This window comes from Mobula hypostoma, chromosome 2, assembly GCF_963921235.1.
Source record: "Mobula hypostoma chromosome 2, sMobHyp1.1, whole genome shotgun sequence".
NCBI classification, from domain to species: domain Eukaryota; kingdom Metazoa; phylum Chordata; class Chondrichthyes; order Myliobatiformes; family Myliobatidae; genus Mobula; species Mobula hypostoma.
In genome coordinates, this window is record NC_086098.1 from 30885236 (window position 1) to 30908786 (window position 23551).

Consider the following 23551-nt stretch of genomic DNA (forward strand, 5'->3'; position numbering starts at 1 on the left):
GAGAGTATCTTTCCTGTACAACACTTCTCAATCTGTCCAATGTTTTTCCATTCCAGTTCAAAGCATCAAATACTGAAGGTGATAAGATATAGCACATGGCTCTTTGTACTTAAACCTTCAAATTATAATTGATAATTTACCAATTATTTGTATTTTACTTTTAATGCACCTTTAGTGTTAGGTGGAAGAGATCTGTTCTTTTGAAATCTTTTCCTGATTGTCTGTTTAATGATAAAACTTTGCAGATTTCCCATGCTTCCTTTGTCCTGACCTATTGGCCAGCACAAGCTCTTGGGATTGAAGTAAGCTCAGACCTTAGCAGGGAGTCAAATCACCTGCTGTGTGGCTCTGTCTGATACACATTTTTTCCAGTGATATTTTGTTCAGGTGCTCAGACTGAGGTGACATGATCAACCATTCCTGAGTTATCTCGTACCTCCACAGATTCAATCTCCTCTTTCCTTTCTGCACGTTTCCTTTTCTTGTGTCTTTTCTTAGATGGAGGAAAAAATGTTAAAAAGACAGGTAATATTACAAAGCAATGTAGCAGTGTGCAGGTGACTGTGAGGAGTAAGCATTTGAACAGTGTGAAGGTCAAATTTGAAGGCACAAAAAACAGGGGCAATAACCCTAAAAGAAAACAAATATTACTCTGCAAGATGGCTGCTCCATTCCATTCCAAAGAGTTTTTGATACATTCAGTCCTGGTGCGTTCTTTTTCTAAAACAAATGTAAAGAGCAGAGGTGCACAGTGATCTATGGCATAGTTCAAAGAGTAGATAAGGCACAAGATTGAAACGCTGTCCATATCTACCTTCCATAGTGTCATCAGTCCAACCACACCAAACTCCATTGAGGTAACACTAAGTATCACCCAAACGTTACCCAGTGCATTGATAACCAGGAAAATAGTCAGCAGCAGGATGACCAGGACACTAACACTGGAGTTCAGGACCGGCGAAGTGATGGAAGAACTATATCGATCCATGAAAACAAATGTCGGGTTGAACACTATGTATTTTATTCGAGAAATGAGGGAGTGTTTCCTCAATGTTTCCAGCAAATCAATCATTTCATCATGAATATTCTCTGCAGTTCTAGCCACCATGTACATCCGGGAAGCAATGATATCTACTTCCTCTGATGTCTTTGAGAAAATGATATCATCCATGTAGTTTTGAAATTCTGGTTGCTTCAGAAATGAATTGGCTAGAATATTGATGAAATCGCTTTTGGTTAGTACTGTAACATTGAGTTTTTTTAAGTATTGTAAGTAATGCTCAATCCATGATATTCTGATGAACCCCCTGCTGATAACTCGCAGATCCTCCTGTATTGTTATGTTCCAGTATTCTATTGGCTCATAGATATAAAATCCTATGACTGGACTGTAGTTGCTGAAGTATTTTTGCTGGATTATTGTAAAAGAAACACTTTGTGAGTCACTTGCAAGCACATTAAGAAGATTTGATCCATTACTGATTTGTAAACATCCCATAAAGGAAAACGACACATAAATCAGGTACAGTAACACAACAAAAGGCTTGACATAGGTATTAATGATCCATTCAGTATAATGCTCCCTCAAGAAACGCTGAATGAAATGTTTCTGGTATGGATCACATTCATGAGAGCTGGGCTGCTGGAATCCATCATTCATCATCGCTTTAAACCACACAGGCCTGGAGGCCAGGTACTCTGGTGAAGGAATTCGGCAGCAAAATATACTGTGGTAGCGGTTCTGTTCCAGTTGTCCAGCAAATACCAAGCAAGAGCCATAAAAGGAGAAGACATAGAAATAGTTCACGAGAACAGTGACGCACATGTTCTGACAGAAGATTTTAACAGATTCAATGTTTGTGAATGGGCTTGCGCCCATCCCAAATGTGATGATGTAGAGTGAGCTTGTCATCGTGTAGGACACCATCACATCTGAGTAGGCAGCAGCTATTCTTTCCTTGAATGGTAAACCTTCTTTTGTTCTCCGCCATCCAGCGAGAAGCTCGAATACTCCTTTAGTTCCGTGGCCTTTTAGAAAGTAGAAAAGTAGAATTGTTAGCATATGAGAACGTAATGTGAGCAAGTACTTATGGTGATTTCATAGATATTAATCCTGCTTGTTTAGTTTAATAAAAGTAATTACAGTTTATGCCCTATCCAGATGCACAAGTCTCAACCATTAGTAACGGTACCGTACAATATTGACTAATATCTTCATTGTTTTTAACTTATATGCAAAAATGTGAATTGCTTAGTTTTGAATATCATGCTGGAAAATGAGGAAGGAAGCTGAAATGACAATGTGACATTAACTTTGTTTTCCTGCAGTACAATGAGTGGTATGCTGCCTGACCTTCTGGGTTCCTCCAGCATTTTGTGCATGATGCAATAGGATGCACAGATTCTTCCTTTGGGGCTGGGGGGAAGGAAACACACTGAAATGATATTGACCTTAAGTTTCTCTGAAGGAAAATTGCTCAGTCACAAGACTGCATGCAATCTTTATCTCATCAGTGTGATCAGGGGTGGTTTATGAAGTTGTGCTTCTCATAGTGAGCCATAGTTATTACTGGTGTTTTTAACCTGTTCAGATCCTGTCATGCTCATCTGCGGTCACAACAAGACCCCCAGTTACTATCAAGGAATACATATTCACCACGTTTATGCTTCCTTTGCCTACTCACTCCATATACAGTCTATTAAGGCCATAAAAGGTAAGAGCAGAATTACAAAAACGAGAAATTCTGCTGATGCTGGAAATCCAAAGCAACACACACAAAATGCTGGAGGAACTTATCGCCTCCCTCTGGTGCTCCTTCCCCCTTTTCTTTCTTTCATGGTCTAATATCCCTTTCAGCAATCAATGTCCCAGCTCTTTACTTCAACCCTCCCCCTTCTGGTTTCACCTATCAGCTCGTGTTCTCTCTCCCCTCCCCCCACCTTTAAAATCTACTCCTCAGCTTTCTTTCTCCAGTCCTGCCAAAGGGTTTCGGCCCGAAGTGCCGACCGTACTCTTATCTGTAGATGCCTCCTGGCTTCTCTGGGTTCCTCCACATTTTGTGTGTGTTGCTCAGATTTCCACCCTCTGCAGTTTCTCTCTTGTTTTTGCTGGAGGAACTCAGTAGGCCAGGCAGCATCTATGAAAATGAATGAACAGTTGAAATTTCAGGCTGAGACCCTAATTCAGCAGAATTAGGCTATTCAGGCTATCAAGACAGCTTTGCCATTTCATCATGGCTGATCCATTTCCCTTTCAACCCCAATCTCCTGACTTCTCCCTTAAGCTTTCACGCCCTGACTAATCAAGCACCTATCAACCTCCACCTTAAATATACCCAGTGCCCTGGCCTCCACAGCCGCCTGTGGCAATGAATTCCACAGACTCACCACCCTCCTCATCTCTGATCCAAGTCTGTGACCTCCCGTCCTAGACTCCCCCATTGTAAGATTCATCCTCTCCTCTTCGTATGCACTCTATCATGGTTTTTCATCGTTTGATATAGAAACATAGAAACATAGAAAATAGGTGCAGGAGTAGGCCATTCGGCCCTTCGAGCCTGCACCGCCATTTATTATGATCATGGCTGATCATCCAACTCAGAACCCAGCCTTCCCTCCATACCCCCTGACCCCTGTAGCCACAAGGGCCATATCTAACTTCCTTTTAAACATAGCTAATGAACTGGCCTCAACAGTTTGCTGTGGCAGAGAATTCCACAGATTCACCACTCTCTGTGTGAAGAAGTTTTTCCTAACCTCGGTCCTAAAAGGCTTCCCCTCTATCCTCAAACTGTGACCCCTCGTTCTAGACCTCCCCAACATCGGGAACAATCTTCCCGCATCTAGCCTGTCCAATCCCTTTAGGATCTTATACGTTTCAATCAGATCCCCCCTCAATCTTCTAAATTCCAACGAGTACAAGCCCAGTTCATCCAGTCTTTCTTCATATGAAAGACCTGCCATCCCAGGAATCAATCTGGTGAACCTTCTTTGTACTCCCTCTATGGCAAAGATGTCTTTCCTCAGATTAGGGGACCAAAACTGCACACAATACTCCAGGTGTGGTCTCACCAAGGCCTTGTACAACTGCAGTAGTACCTCCCTGCTCCTGTACTCGAATCCTCTCGCTATAAATGCCAGCATACCGTTCGCCTTTTTCACCGCCTGCTGTACCTGCATGCCCACTTTCAATGACTGGTGTATAATGACACCCAGGTCTCGTTGCACCTCCCCTTTTCCTAATCGGCCACCATTCAGATAATAATCTGTTTTCCTATTTTTGCCACCAAAGTGGATAACTTCACATTTATCCACATTAAATTGCATCTGCCATGAGTTTGCCCACTCACCCAACCTATCCAAGTCACCCTGCATCCTCTTAGCATCCTCCTCACTGCTAACACTGCCACCCAGCTTCGTGTCATCCGCAAACTTGGAGATGCTGCATTTAATTCCCTCATCCAAGTCATTAATATATATTGTAAACAACTGGGGTCCCAGCACTGAGCCTTGCGGTACCCCACTAGTCACCGCCTGCCATTCTGAAAAGGTCCCGTTTATTCCCACTCTTTGCTTCCTGTCTGCTAACCAATTCTCCACCCACACCAATACTTTACCCCCAATACCGTGTGCTTTAAGTTTGCACACTAATCTCCTGTGTGGGACCTTGTCAAAAGCCTTTTGAAAATCCAAATATACCACATCCACTGGTTCTCCCCTATCCACTCTACTAGTTACATCCTCAAAAAATTCTATGAGATTCGTCAGACATGATTTTCCTTTCACAAATCCATGCTGACTTTGTCCGATCATTTCACCGCTTTCCAAATGTGCTGTTATCACATCCTTGATAACTGACTCCAGCAGTTTCCCCACCACCGACGTTAGGCTAACCGGCCTATAATTCCCCGGTTTCTCTCTCCCTCCTTTTTTAAAAAGTGGGGTTACATTAGCCACCCTCCAATCCTCAGGAACTAGTCCAGAATCTAACGAGTTTTGAAAAATTATCACTAATGCATCCACTATTTCTTGGGCCACTTCCTTAAGCACTCTGGGATGCAGACCATCTGGCCCTGGGGATTTATCTGCCTTCAATCCCTTCAATTTACCTAACACCACTTCCCTACTAACATGTATTTCGCTCAGTTCCTCCATCTCACTGGACCCTCTGTCCCTTACTATTTCTGGAAGATTATTTATGTCCTCCTTAGTGAAGACAGAACCAAAGTAATTATTCAATTGGTCTGCCATGTCCTTGCTCCCCATAATCAATTCACCTGTTTCTGTTTTCAGGGGACCTACATTTGTCTTTATCAGTCTTTTCCTTTTTACATATCTATAAAAGCTTTTACAGTCCGTTTTTATGTTCTCTGCCAGTTTTCTCTCATAATCTTTTTTCCCCTTCCTAATTAAGCCCTTTGTCCTCCTCTGCTGAAATCTGAATTTCTCCCAGTCCTCAGGTGAGCCACTTTCTCTGGCTAATTTGTATGCTACTTCTTTGGAATTGATACTATCCCTAATTTCTCTTGTCAGCCACGGGTGCACTACCTTCCTTGATTTATTCTTTTGCCAAACTGGGATGAACAATTGTTGTAGTTCATCCATGCAACCTTTAAATGCCTGCCATTGCATATCCACCGTCAATCCTTGAAGTATCATTTGCCAGTCTATCTTAGCTAATTCACGTCTCATACCTTCAAAGTTACCCCTCTTTAAGTTCAGAACCTTTGTTTCTGAATTAACTACATCACTCTCCATGTTAATGAAGAATTCCACCATATTATGGTCACTCTTACCCAAGGGGCCTCTCACGACAAGATCGCTAATTAACCCTTCCTCATTGCTCAAAACCCAGTCCAGAATAGCCTGCTCTCCAGTCGGTTCCTCGACATGTTGGTTCAAAAAACCATCCCGCATACATTCCAAGAAATCCTCTTCCTCAGCACCTTTACCAATTTGGTTCACCCAGTCTACATGTAGATTGAAGTCACCCATTATAACTGCTGTTCCTTTATTGCACACATTTCTAATTTCCTGTTTAATACCATCTCCGACCTCACTACTACTGTTAGGTGGCCTGTACACAACTCCCACCAGCGTCTTCTGCCCCTTAGTGTTACGCAGCTCTACCCATATCGATTCCACATCTTCCCGGCTTATGTCCTTCCTTTCTATTGCGTTAATCTCTTTTTTAACCAGCAACGCCACCCCACCTCCCCTTCCTTCATGTCTATCCCTCCTGAATATTGAATATCCCTGAACGTTGAGCTCCCATCCCTGGTCACCCTGGAGCCATGTCTCTGTGATCCCAACTATATCATAATCATTAATAACAATCTGCACTTTCAATTCATCCACCTTATTACGAATGCTCCTTGCATTGACACATAAAGCCTTCAGGCGCTCTTTTACAACTCTCTTAGCCCTTTTTAATGCTTGCCCTGGATTTGTCGGCCTGCCACTTTTACTTTTCCCCTTTGTACTTTTTGCTTCTACGCTCACTTTACACCCCTCTGTCTCTCTGCACTGGTTCCCATCCCTCTGTTGTGAACTAACCTCCTCACACCTAGCCGCTTTAATTTGATTCCCACCCCCCAACCATTCTAGTTTAAAGTCACCTCAGTAGCCCCCGCTAATCTCCCTGCCAGGATATTGGTCCCCCTAGGTTTTAAGTGTAACCCGTCCTTTTTGTACAGGTCACACCTGCGCCAAAAGAGGTCCCAATGATCCAAAAACTTGAATCCCTGCCCCCTGCTCCAATCCCTCAGCCACGCATTTATCCTCCACCTCATCGCATTCCTACTCTCACTGTCGCGTGGCACAGGCAGTAATCCCGAGATTACTACCTTTGCGGTCCTTTTTCTCAACTCCCTTCCTAGCTCCCTATATTCTTCTTTCAGGACCTCATCCCTTTTCCTACCTATGTCATTGGTACCTATATGTACCAGGACCTCTGGCTCTTCACCCTCCCACTTCAGTGAATCCCCCCATTCTTTTAAATTCCAGTGAGTACAGGCACAGAGCCATCAAATGGTCCTTATATATTAACCCTTTCATTCCTGGAATAATTCTCGTGAACCTCCTCTGAACCCTCTTCAATGTCAGCACATCCTTTCTTAGATAAGGGGCCAAAACTACTCACAATGCTCCAAGTGAGGCCTCACCAGTGCCTCAGCATTACATCCTTACTTTTATATTCTAGTCCTCTCAAAACAAGTGCTAACATTGCATTTGTCTTCTTCACCACCAATTCAACCTGCAAGTTAACCTTTAGGGAACCCTGCACGAGGACTCCCAAAGCTCTTTGCACCTCATATTTTTGAATTTTATGCATATTTATAAAACAGTCTACGCTTTTCTTCCATCTACCAAAGTGGATGATCATATATTTCTCAACACTCTTCCATCCGTCACTTCTTTGCCCATTCTTCTAATCTGTATAGTCTTTCTGCAGCCTTCCTGCTTTCTCAACGCTATCTGCCCCTATCTTTATATCAGCTGCAAAGTTGGCCACAAAGCCATCTACTCAATCTTCCAAATCATTGTAACGTCAAAAAAGTGGTCCCAATGTTGATCCCTATGGAACACCATTAGTAAGAGAAAATCTGCAGATGCTGGAAATCCAAGTAACACACAAAAAATGCTGGAGGAACTCAGCAGGTCAGGCAGCATTTATGGAAAAAGATATAGGCGACATTTCGGGCCGAGACTGCTGATCTCCTGGGATTTTCACGCACAACAATCTCTAGTTTACAGAGAAGGGTGTGAAAAAAAGAACTAAAAACATGTAGTGAACTGCAGTTCTGTGGGCAAGAATGCACTGCTAATGAAAGGCGAAGTGCCAGGCCGATCCCAGCTGACAGAAGGTGGCAATAAATCAAATAGCCATGCATTACAACAGTGGTGTGCTAAAGAGCACCTCTGAATGCACAACACATCAATCTTTGAAGTGGATGTGCTACAGCAGCAGAAAATCATGAGCATACACTCAGTGGCCACTTTGTTAGGTACTGGGGGTACATAATGTCGCCACTGAGTGCATTCTACAGCAGCAAATGTAGCTGTAAGTATGAAGCTTTGCCTTCAGCAGATTCTATTCTGGCATGATAGTGGAAGATGACAGATAAATCCTAAAAATAAGCTGAATATTTCTGCTCTTTTTATTTATCACTTACTGGTGTGACCAAGGAAATGAAAGAGCTAAATGTGGACAATTTCAGGGAAGTTTGCATGGGAATAATTTCTCTGCTTCAATAAGGCTTACAGAGACATTCTCTGGAGGAGGCTGCTGCCTTGATCTATATTAATGGCTTGATCTTCAGTGCAAAGACTGTTTCAAAATTTGCAGATGGCACAAAACTTTGAAGAGTGGGAAGAAAAGCAAGCTCATGATACACTTCAAAAGGATATAAATAGACAGGTGGAATGGGCAAACATATGCTTGATAAAATATGAAGTAGTATATTTTAGTAGGAAGATAATAGAAAGACAATTAAACAAAGAAGATTTCAATTCTGAAGAACGGAGAGACCTGGGAGTACTTGAGTGCGTGAATGGCTGAAGGTGGATGGCAGATTAAAAAGGGAATTAAAAAGGCTTATGTACTTTCTTGGATTTGCAATTAGATGTACAGAAGGAACCAAATGTTGTCTTGATCCACTTTGAAATGTTTTGGCCCCTGCTGAAATGTTGGATTAAATCTAATCTAATAATCTAATCTAAATCTTGCTAGTGATCTATGGGCGGTTCTGTACAGATGCAGCAGCATCAGTGGTTCTTTAATTCCATGTCTGCATCGTACGCTACAGGTTCAGTGTAAGGTGCAGGGGCAGATATGCAGTCAGTCGGGTCACTTAGCTGTTGCATTGTAAGTATCCAAGTTTGTAGATCTCCATGGAAATGTGAAGTGAAGCTGAGTTGTTTAAGTTTTGACAGTTCAATTAATATCTAGATTTATTGGAGATAGTTAGGAATGGGGGAGGAGGCACAAGCTGGTGGAAGGGGAGTGGAGTTTGGCCCAATCTCTGCCTGCAGCTTGCTCTCTCCGGTGGAACAGATACAGCAAGAAGGTGATGAAGGCAGCAAAAGATAAGTGTAACTGCAAGCATCTCACAAGGAGTACAAGGGCTGACTTGAGTATGATCCAGCTTACCATGTCCACTTTGATATCAGGGCAGATGCAGGGTAGGAGGAAAGAAATGGAAACAGAGACTAACTGGATTGTCTGCACTTAGAGCTAGGATAACTCAAAAGGAATCCCTGAAATTATTCCTGATATTACTCAGGATTCCAATCTGCTTTAGCTATATATGGATCTAGTTAATGTCCTATAAATATTGTTCATCTATCTTTCCTTAATGGCAACTGCAAATATTGTCACATATTGCCATTATAATTGTAATATACAGTTAATCAAGCATGGAATTTAAAACACTATTAATGAATAAGAATTGTATTACATAATAAATCACTTCTCTAGTGGAACCATTTCTAGAATGACAAAAGTGATATACAGTGTATGCAGCATTAGTTGTGAACAATAATTGTTTCTTTTAGTCCATCACTACCGTGAGGATTATATCACGTATAGAAATGTATCAGGCATGACTGTATAGAATGCACCCTATCCAGCTGCATTATGGCGTGGTGGGGCAATTGCTCTGCCTGTGACTGCAAAAACCCACCGAGAGTTGTGGACACAGCCAAGCTCTATGGAGTCTGTTGACACTTCTGTCTGCCTCAGTAAAGCAGCCTATGTAATCAAAGACCCCAACAACTCTGAACATTCTTCTGCTCAAAGTTCAAAGTAAACCTATTATCAAAGTATGTATATATACTATATACTACTCTGAGATTCAATTTTTTTTCAAATATTTACAGGGCAAATGTACGAGAATTTTATGAAAAGCAGACAAGGACTGATAAACACCAATATGAAAAAGACAAACTGTGTAATTAAGAATTATTTGGGTTATTTCTTCAGTGGTTTGATCGGGGCACGACTGCGCAAGCGCGTGGACGTCAGCTAGTGAGAGCAGCAAGAAGAGTTTAAAAGGAGACAGCCTTATAGAGTGGGTGAGAAAGTAGAGGGAGACAGAGTTGGAAGGCTTAGGCTTTGGCTCTGGCTCAAGGGGGCTTCGGTGCTAACGGGTTGAGGTGAGGTAGGTTGCCTGAGTAGAATACAGACAGGAAGTATGAGTGTGAGGCTGGTTTTCTGTGCTTGGTGTCAGATGTGGGAGATCCGGCAGATTCCCAGCCTCCCGGACGGCCACATCTGTGCCAGGTGCGTTGAGCTGCAGCTCCTTAGGGACTGTGCTAGGGAACTGGAGATGCAGCTCGATGAACTTCATCTGGTCAGGGAGAGTGAGGAGGTGATAGAGAGGAGCTATAGGCAGGTAGTCACACCGGGGCCTGGGGAGACAGATAAGTGGGTAACAGTCAGGAGAGTGAAGGGCAGGAGCCAGATGCTAGAAAGTAACCCTGTGGGTGTATCCTGCTAGAGTACTGTTGGGGGAGACAGCCTACCTGGGGGATGCAACAGTGGTCATTGGGACCTCTTCTGGGGCAGGAGTGACCTGTACAAAGAGGACGGGTTGCACTTAAATCCCAGGGGGACCAATATCCTGGAGGGGAGGTTTGCTAAGGCTATTGGGGAGAGTTTAAACTAGAATTGCTGGTGGGTGGGGGGGTGGGAACCTAACTGAAGAGATGGACGAAGAGGCGGTTGGCTCACAAATAGAGAAAGCTTGTAGACAGTGTGAGAGGGAGGATGGGCAGGTGATTGAGAAGGGACGTGCTCAGACCAAAGGTTTGAGATGTATCTATTTTAATGCAAGGAGTACTATGAACAAAGCAGATGAGCTTAGAGTGTGGTTCAGCACTTGGAGCTATGATGTTGTGGCCATACAGAGACTTGGATGGCGTAGGGGCAAGAATGGTTACTTCGAGTGCCATGCTTTAGATGTTTCAGAAAGGACAGGGAGGGAGGCAAAAGAGGTGGGAGCATGGCACTGTCGATCAGAGATAGTGTCATGGCCGTAGAAAAGGGTGAAGACATGGAGGGATTGTCTACGGAACATCTGTGGGTGGAAGTTAGGAACAGGAAGGGGTAAATAACTCTACTGGGTGTTTCTGATAGACCACCCAATAGTACGGGGATATTGAGGAGCAGGGAGGGAGACAGATTCTGGAAAAGTGTAATAATAACAGGGTTCTCGTGGTGGGAGATTTTAACTTCCCAAATATCGATTGGCATGTCCATAGAGCAAGGGGTTTAGATGGGGTGGAGTTTGTTAGGTGTGTTCAAGAAGGTTTCTTGACACAATATGTAGATAAGCCTACAAGAAGAGAGGCTGTACTTGATATGGTATTGGGTAATGAACCTGCTCAGGTGTCAGGTCTCTCAGTGGGAGAGCGTTTTGGAGATAGTGATCCCAGCTCTATCTCCTTTACCATAGCATTGGAGAGGGATAGGCACAGACAAGTTAGGAAAGCGTTTAATTGGAGTAAGAGGAAATATGAGGCAGGAACTTGGAAGCACAAATTGGAAACAGATTTTCTCAGGGAAATGTACGGAAGAAATGTGGCAAATGTTCAGGGGATACTTGAGTGGAGTTCTGCATAGGTACGTTCCAATGAGACAGGGAAAGGATGGTAGGGTATAGGAACTGTGGTGTACAAAGGCTGTTGTAAATCTAGTCAAGAAGAAAAGAAGAGCTTACGAAAGGTTCAAAAAGCTAGGTAATGATAGAGAGCTAGAAGATTATAACACTAGCAGGAACGAGCACAAGAAAGAAATTAGGAGAGCCAGAAGGGGCCATGAGAAGGCCTTGGCGGACAGGATTAAGGAAAACCCCAAGGCATTCTACTGGTATGTTAAGAGCAAGAGGATAAGATGTGAGAGAATAGGACCAATCAAATGTGACAGTGGAATAGTGTATATGGAAACAGTGGAGATAGCAGAGGTACTTAATGAGTAGTTTGTTTCAGTATTCACTACGGAAAAGGATCTTGGCAATTGTAGGGATGACTTACAGTGGACTGAAAAGCTTGAGCATGTAGATATTAAGAAAGAGGATGTGCAGGAGCTTTTGGAAAACATCAAGTTGGATAAGTCACAGGGACCAGACGAGGTGTACCCTAGGCTACTCTGTGAAGCAAGGGGGGAGATTGCTGAGCCTCTGGCGATGATCTTTGCATCATCAATGGGAACGGAAGAGGTTCTGGAGGATGAAAGGGTTGCGGATGTTGTTCTATTATTCAGGAAAGGGAGTAGAGATAGCCAGGAAATTATATACCAGTGAGTCTTACTTCAGTGGTTGGTAAAATGACAGAGAAGATCTTGAAGGGCAGGATTTATGAACATTTGGAGAGGCATAATATGATTGGGAATAGTCAGCATGGCTTTGTCAAGGGCAGGTCGTGCCTTACGAGCCTGAGAATTTTTTGAGGATGTGACTAAACACCTTGATGATGGTAGAGCAGTAGATGTAGTGTGTATGGATTTCAGCAAGGCATTTGATAAGATACCCCATGCAAGGCTTATTGGGAAAGTAAGGAGGCATGGGATCCAAGGGACATTGCTTTGTGGATCCAGAACTGGCTTGCCCACAGAAGGCAAAGAGTGGTTGTAGATCTGTTCTGGGACCCCTACTCTTTGTGATTTTTATAAATGACCTGGATGAGGAAGTGGAGGGATGGGTTAGTAAATTTGCAGATGACATAGAGGTTGGAGGTGTTGTGGGTAGTGTGGAGGGCTGTCAGAGGTTACAGAGGGACATTGATAGGATGCAAAACTGGACTGAGGACTGGCAGATGGAGTTCACCCAGATAAGTGTGAAAGTGGTTCATTTTGGTAGGTCAAATATGATGGCAGAATATAGTATTAATGGAAAGACTCTTGGCAGTGTGGAGGATCAGAGGGATCTTGGGGTCCGAGTCCATAGGACGCCCAAAGCTGCTGTGCAGATTGACTCTGTGGTTAAGAAGGTGTATGGCATATTGGCCTTCATCAATCATGGGACTGAGTTTTGGAGCCGAGAGGTAATGTTGCAGCTAAATAGGACCCTGTTCAGACCCCACTTGGAGTACTGTGCTTAGTTCTGGTCGCCTCACTACAGGAAGGATGTGGAATCCATAGAAAGGGCGCAGAGGAGATTCACAAGGATGTTGCCTGGATTGGGGAGCATGCCTTACGAGAATAGGTTGAGTGAACTCGGCCTTTTCTCCTTGAAGTGACGGAGGATGAGAGGTGACCTGATAGAGGTGTACTGTATAAGATGATGAGAGGCATTGATCATGTGGATAGTCAGAGGCTTTTCCCCAGGGCTGTAATGGCTAGCATGAGAGGACACTATTTTAAAGTGCTTGGAAGTAGGTACAGAGCAGATGTCGGGGTAAGTTTTTTACTTAGAGAGTGGTAAGTGCGTGGAATGAGCTGCCGGCAACGGTGGCAGAGGAGGATATGATAGGGTCTTTTCAGAGTCTCCTGGATAGGTACAAGGAGGTTAGCAAAGTAGAGGGCTATGGCAAACCTATGTAATTTCTCAGGTAAGGACATGTTCTGCACTGCTTTGTGGGCAGAAGGGCCTGTATTGTGCTGTAGGTTTTTTTATTCTATGTTTCTAATAATACTGAGAACATAAGTTGTAAAGACTTCTTGAAAGTGAGTCTGTAGATCAGAGAATCAGTTCTTTATCCCTGCCCTCCAACTTGGGCAAAAGGTACAAAAGCATGTACCACCAGTGGCAAGGATAGCTTCTATTCTGCTCTATAAGACTATAGTAGTCCAGTATGATAAGATGGACACTTGACCTCACAATCTACCTCATTATGCCTTGAACCGCATTATCTACCTGCACTACACTTTCTCTGTCATTTTAGCACTTTAGTCTGCACTTTGTTATTGCTTTTCCCTTGCACTACCTCAATGTACTGATGCCATGAAATGATCTGTATGGATAGCAAGCAAATATTTTCACTGTACCTTATATAAGGCAATAAGAATCAAATTTACTAATCCACCAATTTAATTTCTGTGACAAGCCAGTTTTTGGATTGTATCAACATTTTGTTGGAAGTTCCAGATGCAATCTGTGAAGACATTTTAATAAACAACAGACTTTGAACTGCTGGTGTCTCTTGTGTCTGTGGATTCATTGTTGGAGGGTTAAGAACTCATTGAGCACACTTACTTTACAAATGAAGTCCTAAGAACTATCAATGATACATTCTGTCCAATATTCTATATTATTTTAACTTGTAGTTTATCTTCTGAAGTCTATTCATTGTAATTTAATTGAGGACAGTTCTAATAATGTAATTACCAAGTTCTATGTGAGCTTATTTAAATATACCGTTGGCCAGAAAGAACGACAGTCTACAGATCAGTGAATTCAAATGAATCAAGGACAGTGGAAGCAGACACACTAATTGTCTTTGTTCTTGCCGTGTGCTTGGGGATGGAGGCTGCCATTTTGTGAGAACACTCTGTTCTCCATTTTGTGTGCTTGACATGCTGGGCTTGATCAATGTTTTAAAGAAGACACAATGATACGTCAGGTAATCTACCGGACTGGAGATTATTTTCAAATAATAAGTTATTTGTGAGATGTTCTTTAGTTGAATATAATATGCAGGTTTGTGAATGTTGGAATTGGTGCCTGCCTGGAGTGATTCAAGCTCGTTGCTGATTGGGAACAAAGAGCCATAAATTATTGACTGTCACTTGATGGGAAGAGGGCAATAAATGGATGCTGGTTTGGAGCAGAGCCAATAACAAGGTGTTAAAGGTCAGACACAGGACCTTTACAACAATACTATGATGGCTTAGCTCTATATCCATTAATGGTTAACTTACTAAATATACCATAAGACCATAAGATAGAGGAACAGAATTAAGCCATTTGGCCCATTGAGACTGCTCCCCTATTTGAACGTAGCTGATTTCAAAGTTCAAAGTAAATTTATTATCAAAGTACATATATGTCACCATATATAACCATAAGAATAATTTTCTCATGGGCATACTCAATAAATCTATAGCATAATAGCTATAACACAATCAATGAAAGACCGCACCAACTTGGGTGTTCAACCGGCTTGCAAAGGACAACAAACAGCAAATACAAAAAGAAAAATAATTATAATAAATAAATCAGCAATAAATATTGAGAACATGAGATGAGTTCTTGTGAAATGGAGACATCTCTTTCTCCCTTATTAGGGAGAGAGAGAACCTGTGGTATGTCGAATACCGGGTGAACGCATAGTCTTTGGAGTACTGCAAGTCTGTGCCTTTGCTGCAAGCTTGAGTGCTTGGTGGCAGTGCTGATGCTTTTTTTGCTGGTGGGGGGAGGGGGATCGTTATTTGCTGCTGCTTACGTGTGGGGGGAGGGAAGTTGGGGAGGACTTTGGGATTCTAACATTTAACTGTCATTCATTCTTTGGGGCACTCCTCTGTTTTCGTGGATGATTGCTAAGGAAAAGCATTTCAGGATGTATACTGCCCACATTTCTCTGACATTAAACGTAGCTTTGAAACCTTTGAAAACTTTGAATACCAGTCCATTGTTTGATGAGGCAAGTGAAGTAGAGTGAAATTATCCCCTTTGATTCAAGAGCCTGGTGATTGAGGGGGCTAACTGTTCCTGAACGTGGTGGTGTGAGTTCTGAGGCTCCTTTATCTTCTTGTTGATGTCAGCAGTGAGAAGAGAGCATGTCTGTTGTGGTGGGGTTCCCTGATGATGAACGCTGTTTTTATGTAGATGTGCTCAATGGTGGGGAGGCCTTTATCCACGATGGACTTTATCCTTCTCTACCCCATTCTCCTGCCTTCTCCCCATAACCTTTGGCCCCCACTACTAATTAAGAACCTAGCAACCTCCGCTTTAAATATACCCAATGACTTGCTCTCCACAGCATTCTGAATTACTAAGTAACTGAGATCTAAGACGTGACATTTCCCAGGACAGATTTGTCGAAGGAGCCTGTTGTACCTTGAGTTGTGGGGCTTGGAGAAGTGATGTGGAAGACTGTAACATCAGAACAGTGAGTTGCTGATCTCCGCTCTCATTGTTGCAGGGACGACCTCTCTCTCGCTCGCTGGAGAGAGAAAGACAGCCTGTCTGAGATAACGAAATGCTGGTTTGGGAATGGTAGTTCGATGGACTCTGGGTCAATGGACTCTTTGGTGTTTCCGCTGCCGCTCGCATGGTGGGAGAGGCGGTCGTTGCTTCTGCTGGTGTGGATGGGAATGGAGAGGCAATCAGTGCTCCTGCTGCTACTTGTGCAAAGGGAAAGGGAGGGGACTTCGTTGTTTCTATCGTTCGATAGGATTCCTATGTTTAGTGGACTTCTGTGAAGATGATGAATTTCAGGTTGTATACTGTATACATACTCTGATATTAAATGTACCTTGAAACCTTGAGCCTATGGGATAGAAAACAGGTCCCAACTTCCACCTACTATACAAGGACCTGCAACCATAATTATTATCATTACCAGTCTAGATGGGTTTGAAAATAACAATAGTACAGATGTGTTTTGGTCTAGACACTAATATGATTTATGAAGTTGAAAATTGAGATATTCATCACTATTGCCATCAAGGAAAGATAAAAGCAAAAAATATTAGTAGGATGTGTTCTGTTGAAAGATCATTGATTTGAGCATCAACTTTCTGTCTGTCCCTCTCTCTATAGCTGCCGTCTGACCAGCATTGCCCTGTTTTAATTTTAGTTCCATAGGGTTGCTAGTATTACCAGGGCCCAGGTCAATGCGTTGTGTCCACATTGCCAGGAGACCATTTCAATTGGACTGTGCGCGTGCAGATTATCAAATATAGAAAGTCCCAGGTCAGGGAAAAATCTGCTGTAAGTATTCATCATCTGAAATTCAGAATTCAGCTGCGCATGTTATATTCGGGAGTGATATTATGTTGATTGATGGCTGGTGGATGATACAGCCTGTTCCCTGCTGCCCATAAATTATGGACTGACCTAGAATGACCCTGAGAATCAAGGAGCAGCATCACAGTCAGCCAAGTGCCTCTAAACAGAGTTCTTCTATGTATTCACTCACAGGTGCAGACATCACCGCCAAGGCCAGTATTGGTTGGCCACTCTGAATGGGTACGTTTCTTCTCGAACTAATCCTTCTTATTACATTCACCTTCCCCCTTAACCCTGATCTTACAAACCACAACTGGAGCAAATGTGTTTTGTTCATTTCCAATATCCAAGCGCTCTCCCCACACTCCCACTCCGACTCGTACAGCAGTTGTACCCTTGAGCTTTTCACCTCTCAGAAACCTGGAAGAGAGTGGAGAGGAGCTAGTGGTGACTAAGTCACATTGTCACGTGGTTTCATATTCTTCACCTGAAGCATGGGCATTGACACTGTAGATAACTCAGAGGACAACACTGAGATGTATGGGTAAGATGCAAGGGGTGACACAGTAACATAACGATTAGCATAACGCTTTACAGCAACAGTGACCCGGGTTCAAGTCCCACCACTGCCTGTAAGGAAATTCTACGTTCTCCCCGTGGCTGCATAGGTTTCCTCCAGGTGGTTCAAATTCTTCCCACAATTCGAAGATATATAGGTTATTTGGGGCAGTTTGGGCTCATTGGGCTGGAAGTGCCTGTTGCCACGCTGTATTTCAGGCGGGGTAAGGCTGACTGAGGAAGACATGTTGGACTTCGAAAGGACAGGCTGCTGAAGATGACTGTTGAATATGTGCAGTGAAATATCTGGTGTATCAGGAAGCCTGTATGCTAATGTCAAAGAACTGAAAGAAATCTGGAACTGGAGGGTAGTAGTCTCCATTATAGTATGAGACAAGGTAAAACCAGTTGCAAGTGTGGAACCTTCTTAATGCTGAGGCTGAGCAGTAATAATTTAATTCCTCACACCCATTCAGCTGGGCATGCCAGCGTATCTCCAGAGTGGTCCAGGCAGTCAAAGTATTGCTTCAGAATGTTACTGATCAGCTCTATTAGATATTGTAGGGCAATGGACACTCTTTGGTTAGTCACAGAGTCACAATGGAGCTGCCACGGTGGACTGCCACCAGATATTGACTGGTATGATATACTCCCTCTGATTACACTCCAGCTGGCCAGTGATGGAGAGAAGTTCTGCTATAGGGCTGGTGGGAGTTCCAGTGGAGTTTCTGCTATTGGGCTGGTGGGAGTTCCAGTGGAGTTTCTGCTATAGGGCTGGTGGGAGTTCTGGTGGAGGTTCTGGTATTGGGCTGGAAGTTCTAGTGGAGCTTCTGCTATAGGGCTGGTGGAAGATCTGGTGGAGGTTCTGGTGGAGTTTCTGCTATAGGGCTGGTGGAGGATCTGGTGGAGGTTCTGGCATAGGGCAGGTGGTTCTAATGGAGGTTCTGGTATAGGGCTGTGTCGCTTTGTCAGTATCGATTGCTTTGTCACATGTACATTAAAACATACAGTGAAATGCGCTGTTTGTGTCAACAAGCAAACAGTCTGAGGATATGCTGGGAGTAGCCCACAAGTGTTGGGTGCCAACATGAGCAAGCGTACAACTTACTTATCATAACCCTAAACTGTACATCTGTGGAAAGTTGGAGGAAACTGGAGCACTCAGATGAAATCCACACAATCACAAGGAGAACACACAAACACCCTACGAATAGTGGCAGGAATTGAACCCCTGACCGATGTAAAGAGTTGTGCTAACCGCGATGCTACCGTGCTGCCCCCCTCTCCTGGTATAACAGCCTAATGTCCAAGCATTCCCTCTGTCAGCTACCTCTAACAAGGGGGAATGAGGAATATTCAGATCTCCAAATATTCATCGAGTGTCAGCTTCTTTCCGTAAAAATGGATGACAGATAGGTTCAAGTTGATAGCACTAACAAGACCAAACTCTGTGTTGAGGATCTCAGTATGCTACTAGTGCCCTGGGAATCAGGGCTGCTGAACCCAATTTGTAGTCAGCAGCCTCCTCTGCGCCTTTTCTATCAAGTTGGATTAGTAAATCAAGCTACATGAAATTGATTATGTTCTCTAATTCTTGTCATGCTCCTGTCCCTTGTTTAGTTGCCTCCGTTATGTTAGCCCGTGTTAGGCATTCTTGTAAGGCAGCACAAAGACAGTGATGAGGCATTCAATCAAACTAGCTGAGAGGCAGTTCATCGACATCTGCTCCTGCCTCAGCCCGCTGCTGCATTTCACTGCCAAAATTAGCAACTGTATGGCGGGGACCAAGACTTGGTGCACATCATTCATCCATGATTTTTATGCCAATTGCTGTTCTAGTGAATTTGCAAATAAGTGAATTAAGCATTTTATATTTCAACCTAGCCAGTGGGTGTAAGTCATTTCATTGATGTAAAAGTGGTATTTCTCATCCCTTGGAATGAATATGATTTGTTATTTGATTTATTTCTATACTGGAATGTGGCTGAATATGACTATATATATATATATATATATAATTTATTGAGATACAGAGCAGAGTAGGACCTTCCAGGCCTTCAAGCCTTGATACCCAGCAACCTCTCAATTTAACCTAGCCTAATCACCGTACAATTTGCAATGACCAATCCTACCAACTGGTACATCTTTGGTCTGTGGAAGGAAACTGGAGCACCTGGAGGAAACCCATGCAGTCACGGGGAGAACATGCAACCTCCTTACAGGCAGCAGCAGGAACTGAACCCAGATCGCTTGTTCTGTAAAGTGTTGACCTAATCACTACACTACCATGTCGTCCCAGTCCTGCAGTTTCTATTTGGTGTTGTGGTAATTAATCTAAATAGGCATTACAAGACAATGTGGTGTAGCTTTCCCCAGTGTAATTTTTCCTTAAACAGAATGATACACCTCATGAACATAGCTCATGTTTGTCGAGCAAAAGGAAACGATGGAAATAACTTTGAACTAATTCTGCACGAGTGTCATGTTTCTTTGCTGTATTACCAATAAATTGTTGCTGTACTGACTGCAACTCATCAATTACAAGACCTGAACAGTGAGTAAACACAAAGTTAACTCTTGTGGCTATACAAAATTTGTGACAAAGCAATTAAGCAGATAAGCCATTTTTTAAACAAATTTAATAAATGGATATATATTTTTGATATTTTACACTAATGCCTTCTAATCTGAAGGTCTTTGTCTAAAAAGACATCCTGTACATCAGCCTTTTCATGAAGCCTCTGAAAAATGCGAATTCTATCAGTATTTTAGTCATGCCCAGTTCTGGCACCAATTCAAGTACTGCAGTGCAGGAGGATATCAGCACATTCCCAAATAATTGTGCCACACAGGAAAGCATATCATGTTTCTACAAGCCCTAGTTTCCTGCCAAGATCCCTTCAAAGATATTTTAAATATTACTGATCAGCAAATGAGACTCAGTGAAGACAATCATGGATATTTTGAAATACTACTTTGAGGACTATCGCAGAGTGTATTATTGCTAACAGCTGCCATTTAATTTAATTTCATCACAATTCAAGAAAGGATATCAGAGATGACAGTGGGGCCCATATTCTCTCCTGCAACAATCATGGTTTTGATAGCCCCAAGTAATTGCTCTATCTATGACTGAGGCATTATGGTATACACCATTAAATTTTACTGCATCTTCACTTTTTCATGATACAGAGACTCCTTCCATAATATCAACAATTTCTCTGTCAAATATGAATACAATACTTCAAGTCAGTAACCTTTTTAAAGCATTTTTGTAACATGGGGAATGAGGCCACGGCCAATAATTATTGGCATCCTATATTGCCTTTCAGAAGACGGTAGTGGGCTACCTCCTAAACTACAGCGGTTTATTTAGTGAAGTTATTTAGTTTAGGTGCTGCTTGTTGAGCTGTTCCAAGAATTCAATGCAATGTAAATTAAAGGTGCTAATGTATCTCCAATTCAGGACATTGCCGTAAATTGAGGGGAGCTTAGTGGTGGCAGAGTTACCATGCACCTGCTGTTTTTGACTACACAGTAGTCTATTTGGTCCAGCAGGTCCATTCTGGCTCACATGGTGTGATCGCATCAATTCCATTCTCTCTGAACGTATTTCCAAGGTCCAAAGGTTCATTTATTATCGAAGTACACAACTCTGAAATTCTTCAGTTCTCTGCGTAGCCAAGAAACCAAGAAAAAAAAACGATCATCAAACCCCAAATCCCACCTCCCCACGAAAAAAAATGGACAAAAACGGATCAGGGACATCAGCCCCTGATACAGAGCAACCAATCAAAAGGCAAGCAGCCAGCACTCACTCACTGCACTCGCTTCGATGCTTCAATCTCCTTTGACACTTTAATCGGCAAACAATGGGAGCTATAATCAGCTAAATGGGGTCAGACATCGGCCCAAGCGCCATCCTGCAGTCTTCTCACCATGTGGTTCACTCACACTGCCTCTGCCTCCTGGAGTCCGAATGGAGACTGCAGAGTGCTGATGCATCCAAACGATCTCCAAAGCAAAACATTGGCTCCAACAGTTCCAGACTCAACTCAAGACAAGAAACAAATGTAAAAGACTTAAACGAAGTGAAAAAGATGTTTTCATGATCTATCCAGAAGATGTCAACCAAAGGAGCATTGTACAGAGGTGCCATCTTGACCTTCATTGTACCCTTGCAACTTAGTCTCCTCACATGTCCATTAATCCCAAGGGATAATTTACACTAGTGGTCACCAACCTTTTTAAGCCCAAGATCCCCTACTGCGACCTCAGTGAAAGGCAAGTTCTGCCTACTAAATCATTTAGAGAAAAAACAGCTCAGATTGTACTTACAATTTGAGGCCTTTTATTTGGGCGAATTGTATTTGAATTACACAAAATACTTTTGTCAAACTTTCAAATTAATTCAAACACAAAAATACTGTAACTAGCATATGAAACAGGCCATAGCTGTCTTTCTTTACGAATATTACAATACTTCACACCTTTAATTCTAAGTTTCATTATTTAATTATATTTCAACACGAAAAATAAATGAATAAAAATTGACTGTTGCACTCAGTGTGATGACTGGGGCTGAATACTTTATGCTAGTTCCCTGAAATTTGGCTCATAACTACAGACAGCCAGTCTGAGAGTCTGTGAGGTGTAGGGTTGCCAACTATCCTGTATTCCCCACCGCTAAGGTAGAGCGTTCCTATGAAACCTTTCGTGCCGAAATGCTTTACGCCGAAGAAGCAATTACCATTAATTTATATGGAAAAGAATCTTGAGCATTCCCAGACCCAAAAAAAACCTACCAAATCATACCAAATAACACATAAAACCTAAAATAACACTAACATATAGTAAAAGCAGGAATGATATGATAAATACACAGCCTATATAAAGTAGAAATAATGAAGATTAAGCCAAAACCGATTCGTCCGGTAAAGAAAAATCAACACACGCGCATCCGCACACAGGTGCCCGCTCAAGGCTTCATGGTCATGGTAGTCTTTCTCGGGGTAAACTCAAATGTCCCGGGATTTGACTGCTACTTTTGTCCCTTATTTGGGAGTGAGAAAGTTGGCAACCCTAGTGAGGTGTCTGTCAGTAAGTCAGCTCCTGTACTTAGATTTAATAATTTTCATCTGTGAAAATGAAATTCCACATAGATAAGTTGACCTGAAGTAGGCACTGACTTTGGGTGCTATAAAACACATCACGCATTGCTCGGCTCCATCAGTAGTAATTGCCACCAGTTTATAAATGGGGATGTCATTTTCACGGACATATTTTTTAAACTCATTGTAAATATCCTCACCTCTCGTTCTTTCCTTTAATTGCAAAAGAGTGAGGAGGTCCTCCTTTGTTGTAAGATCCTGGAAAGCCATTCTGACAAATACAACAAGCTGAGCTGTTTGCATTACATCCAGGGATTCATCGAACTGTAGTGAAAAATATTCTCGTCCTCTGACGGTGACTCTACCTTCCTTGTCACTGTTGCAGGGCCAAGCAGTATATTATGTATTGCGGTTGTGATGCTGTTTTTGTTTTTAAAGTCATTAAAAACAGTCTCTGTGGTAATGATCATTGCTTCCTTGAATAAATCACCATCTGTAAAAGGCTTCTTGCATTTAGCCAAAAGGTGACTTACATGAAATGATGCTTCAGTAGCAGCCTTATTTTGAGCAGCATGTTTTGTGAAAAACGATTGCTGGGCCTTCAACCCCAATTTCAGCTCCTCAACTTTCCTGGCATGGATTGCGCTCTTTGGGAGGTAGGTGTCTTTAAATTCCTGGTGGTTAGTGTTGTGGTGCCGCTCCAGATTCCCTCTTTTAGTCAGTGCTTGTGTTTGGTGGCACAACATACATACACACTTGTCTTTCACCAAGGTAAATAGAAATTCCTCTTCCCATTCTGGATGGAATTTGTACATTTCTGCCTTCTTTCATGGCGCCTCCGCCATGCTATCAGGATATCACGAGCGAGTGCCGATTGCATTGCCTCTGATCTGAGCGGACATTTACGTGCCGGGCAGCACCTAATTAATTAGCTTGTTTATTTCGGCTTTTTTTCTTAAAGATGTGCTGTGTGCATCCCGACTACCGCTGCAC

At 42.7% G+C, this 23551-nt stretch overlaps 1 protein-coding gene across 2 annotated transcripts in view; it reads right to left on the reverse strand.

The window, feature by feature from the left end:
• Window positions 1–391: 391 nt before the first annotated feature.
• ptchd4 (patched domain containing 4) overlaps window positions 392–23551 on the reverse strand; it is a 111824-nt gene continuing 88664 nt past the window's right edge. For both annotated transcript variants that reach the window (XM_063070781.1, XM_063070770.1), the window contains exon 3: window positions 392–2028. In XM_063070781.1, the coding sequence (XP_062926851.1) occupies window positions 392–2028 (1637 nt within the window). The remainder of the gene's footprint in view (window positions 2029–23551) is intronic.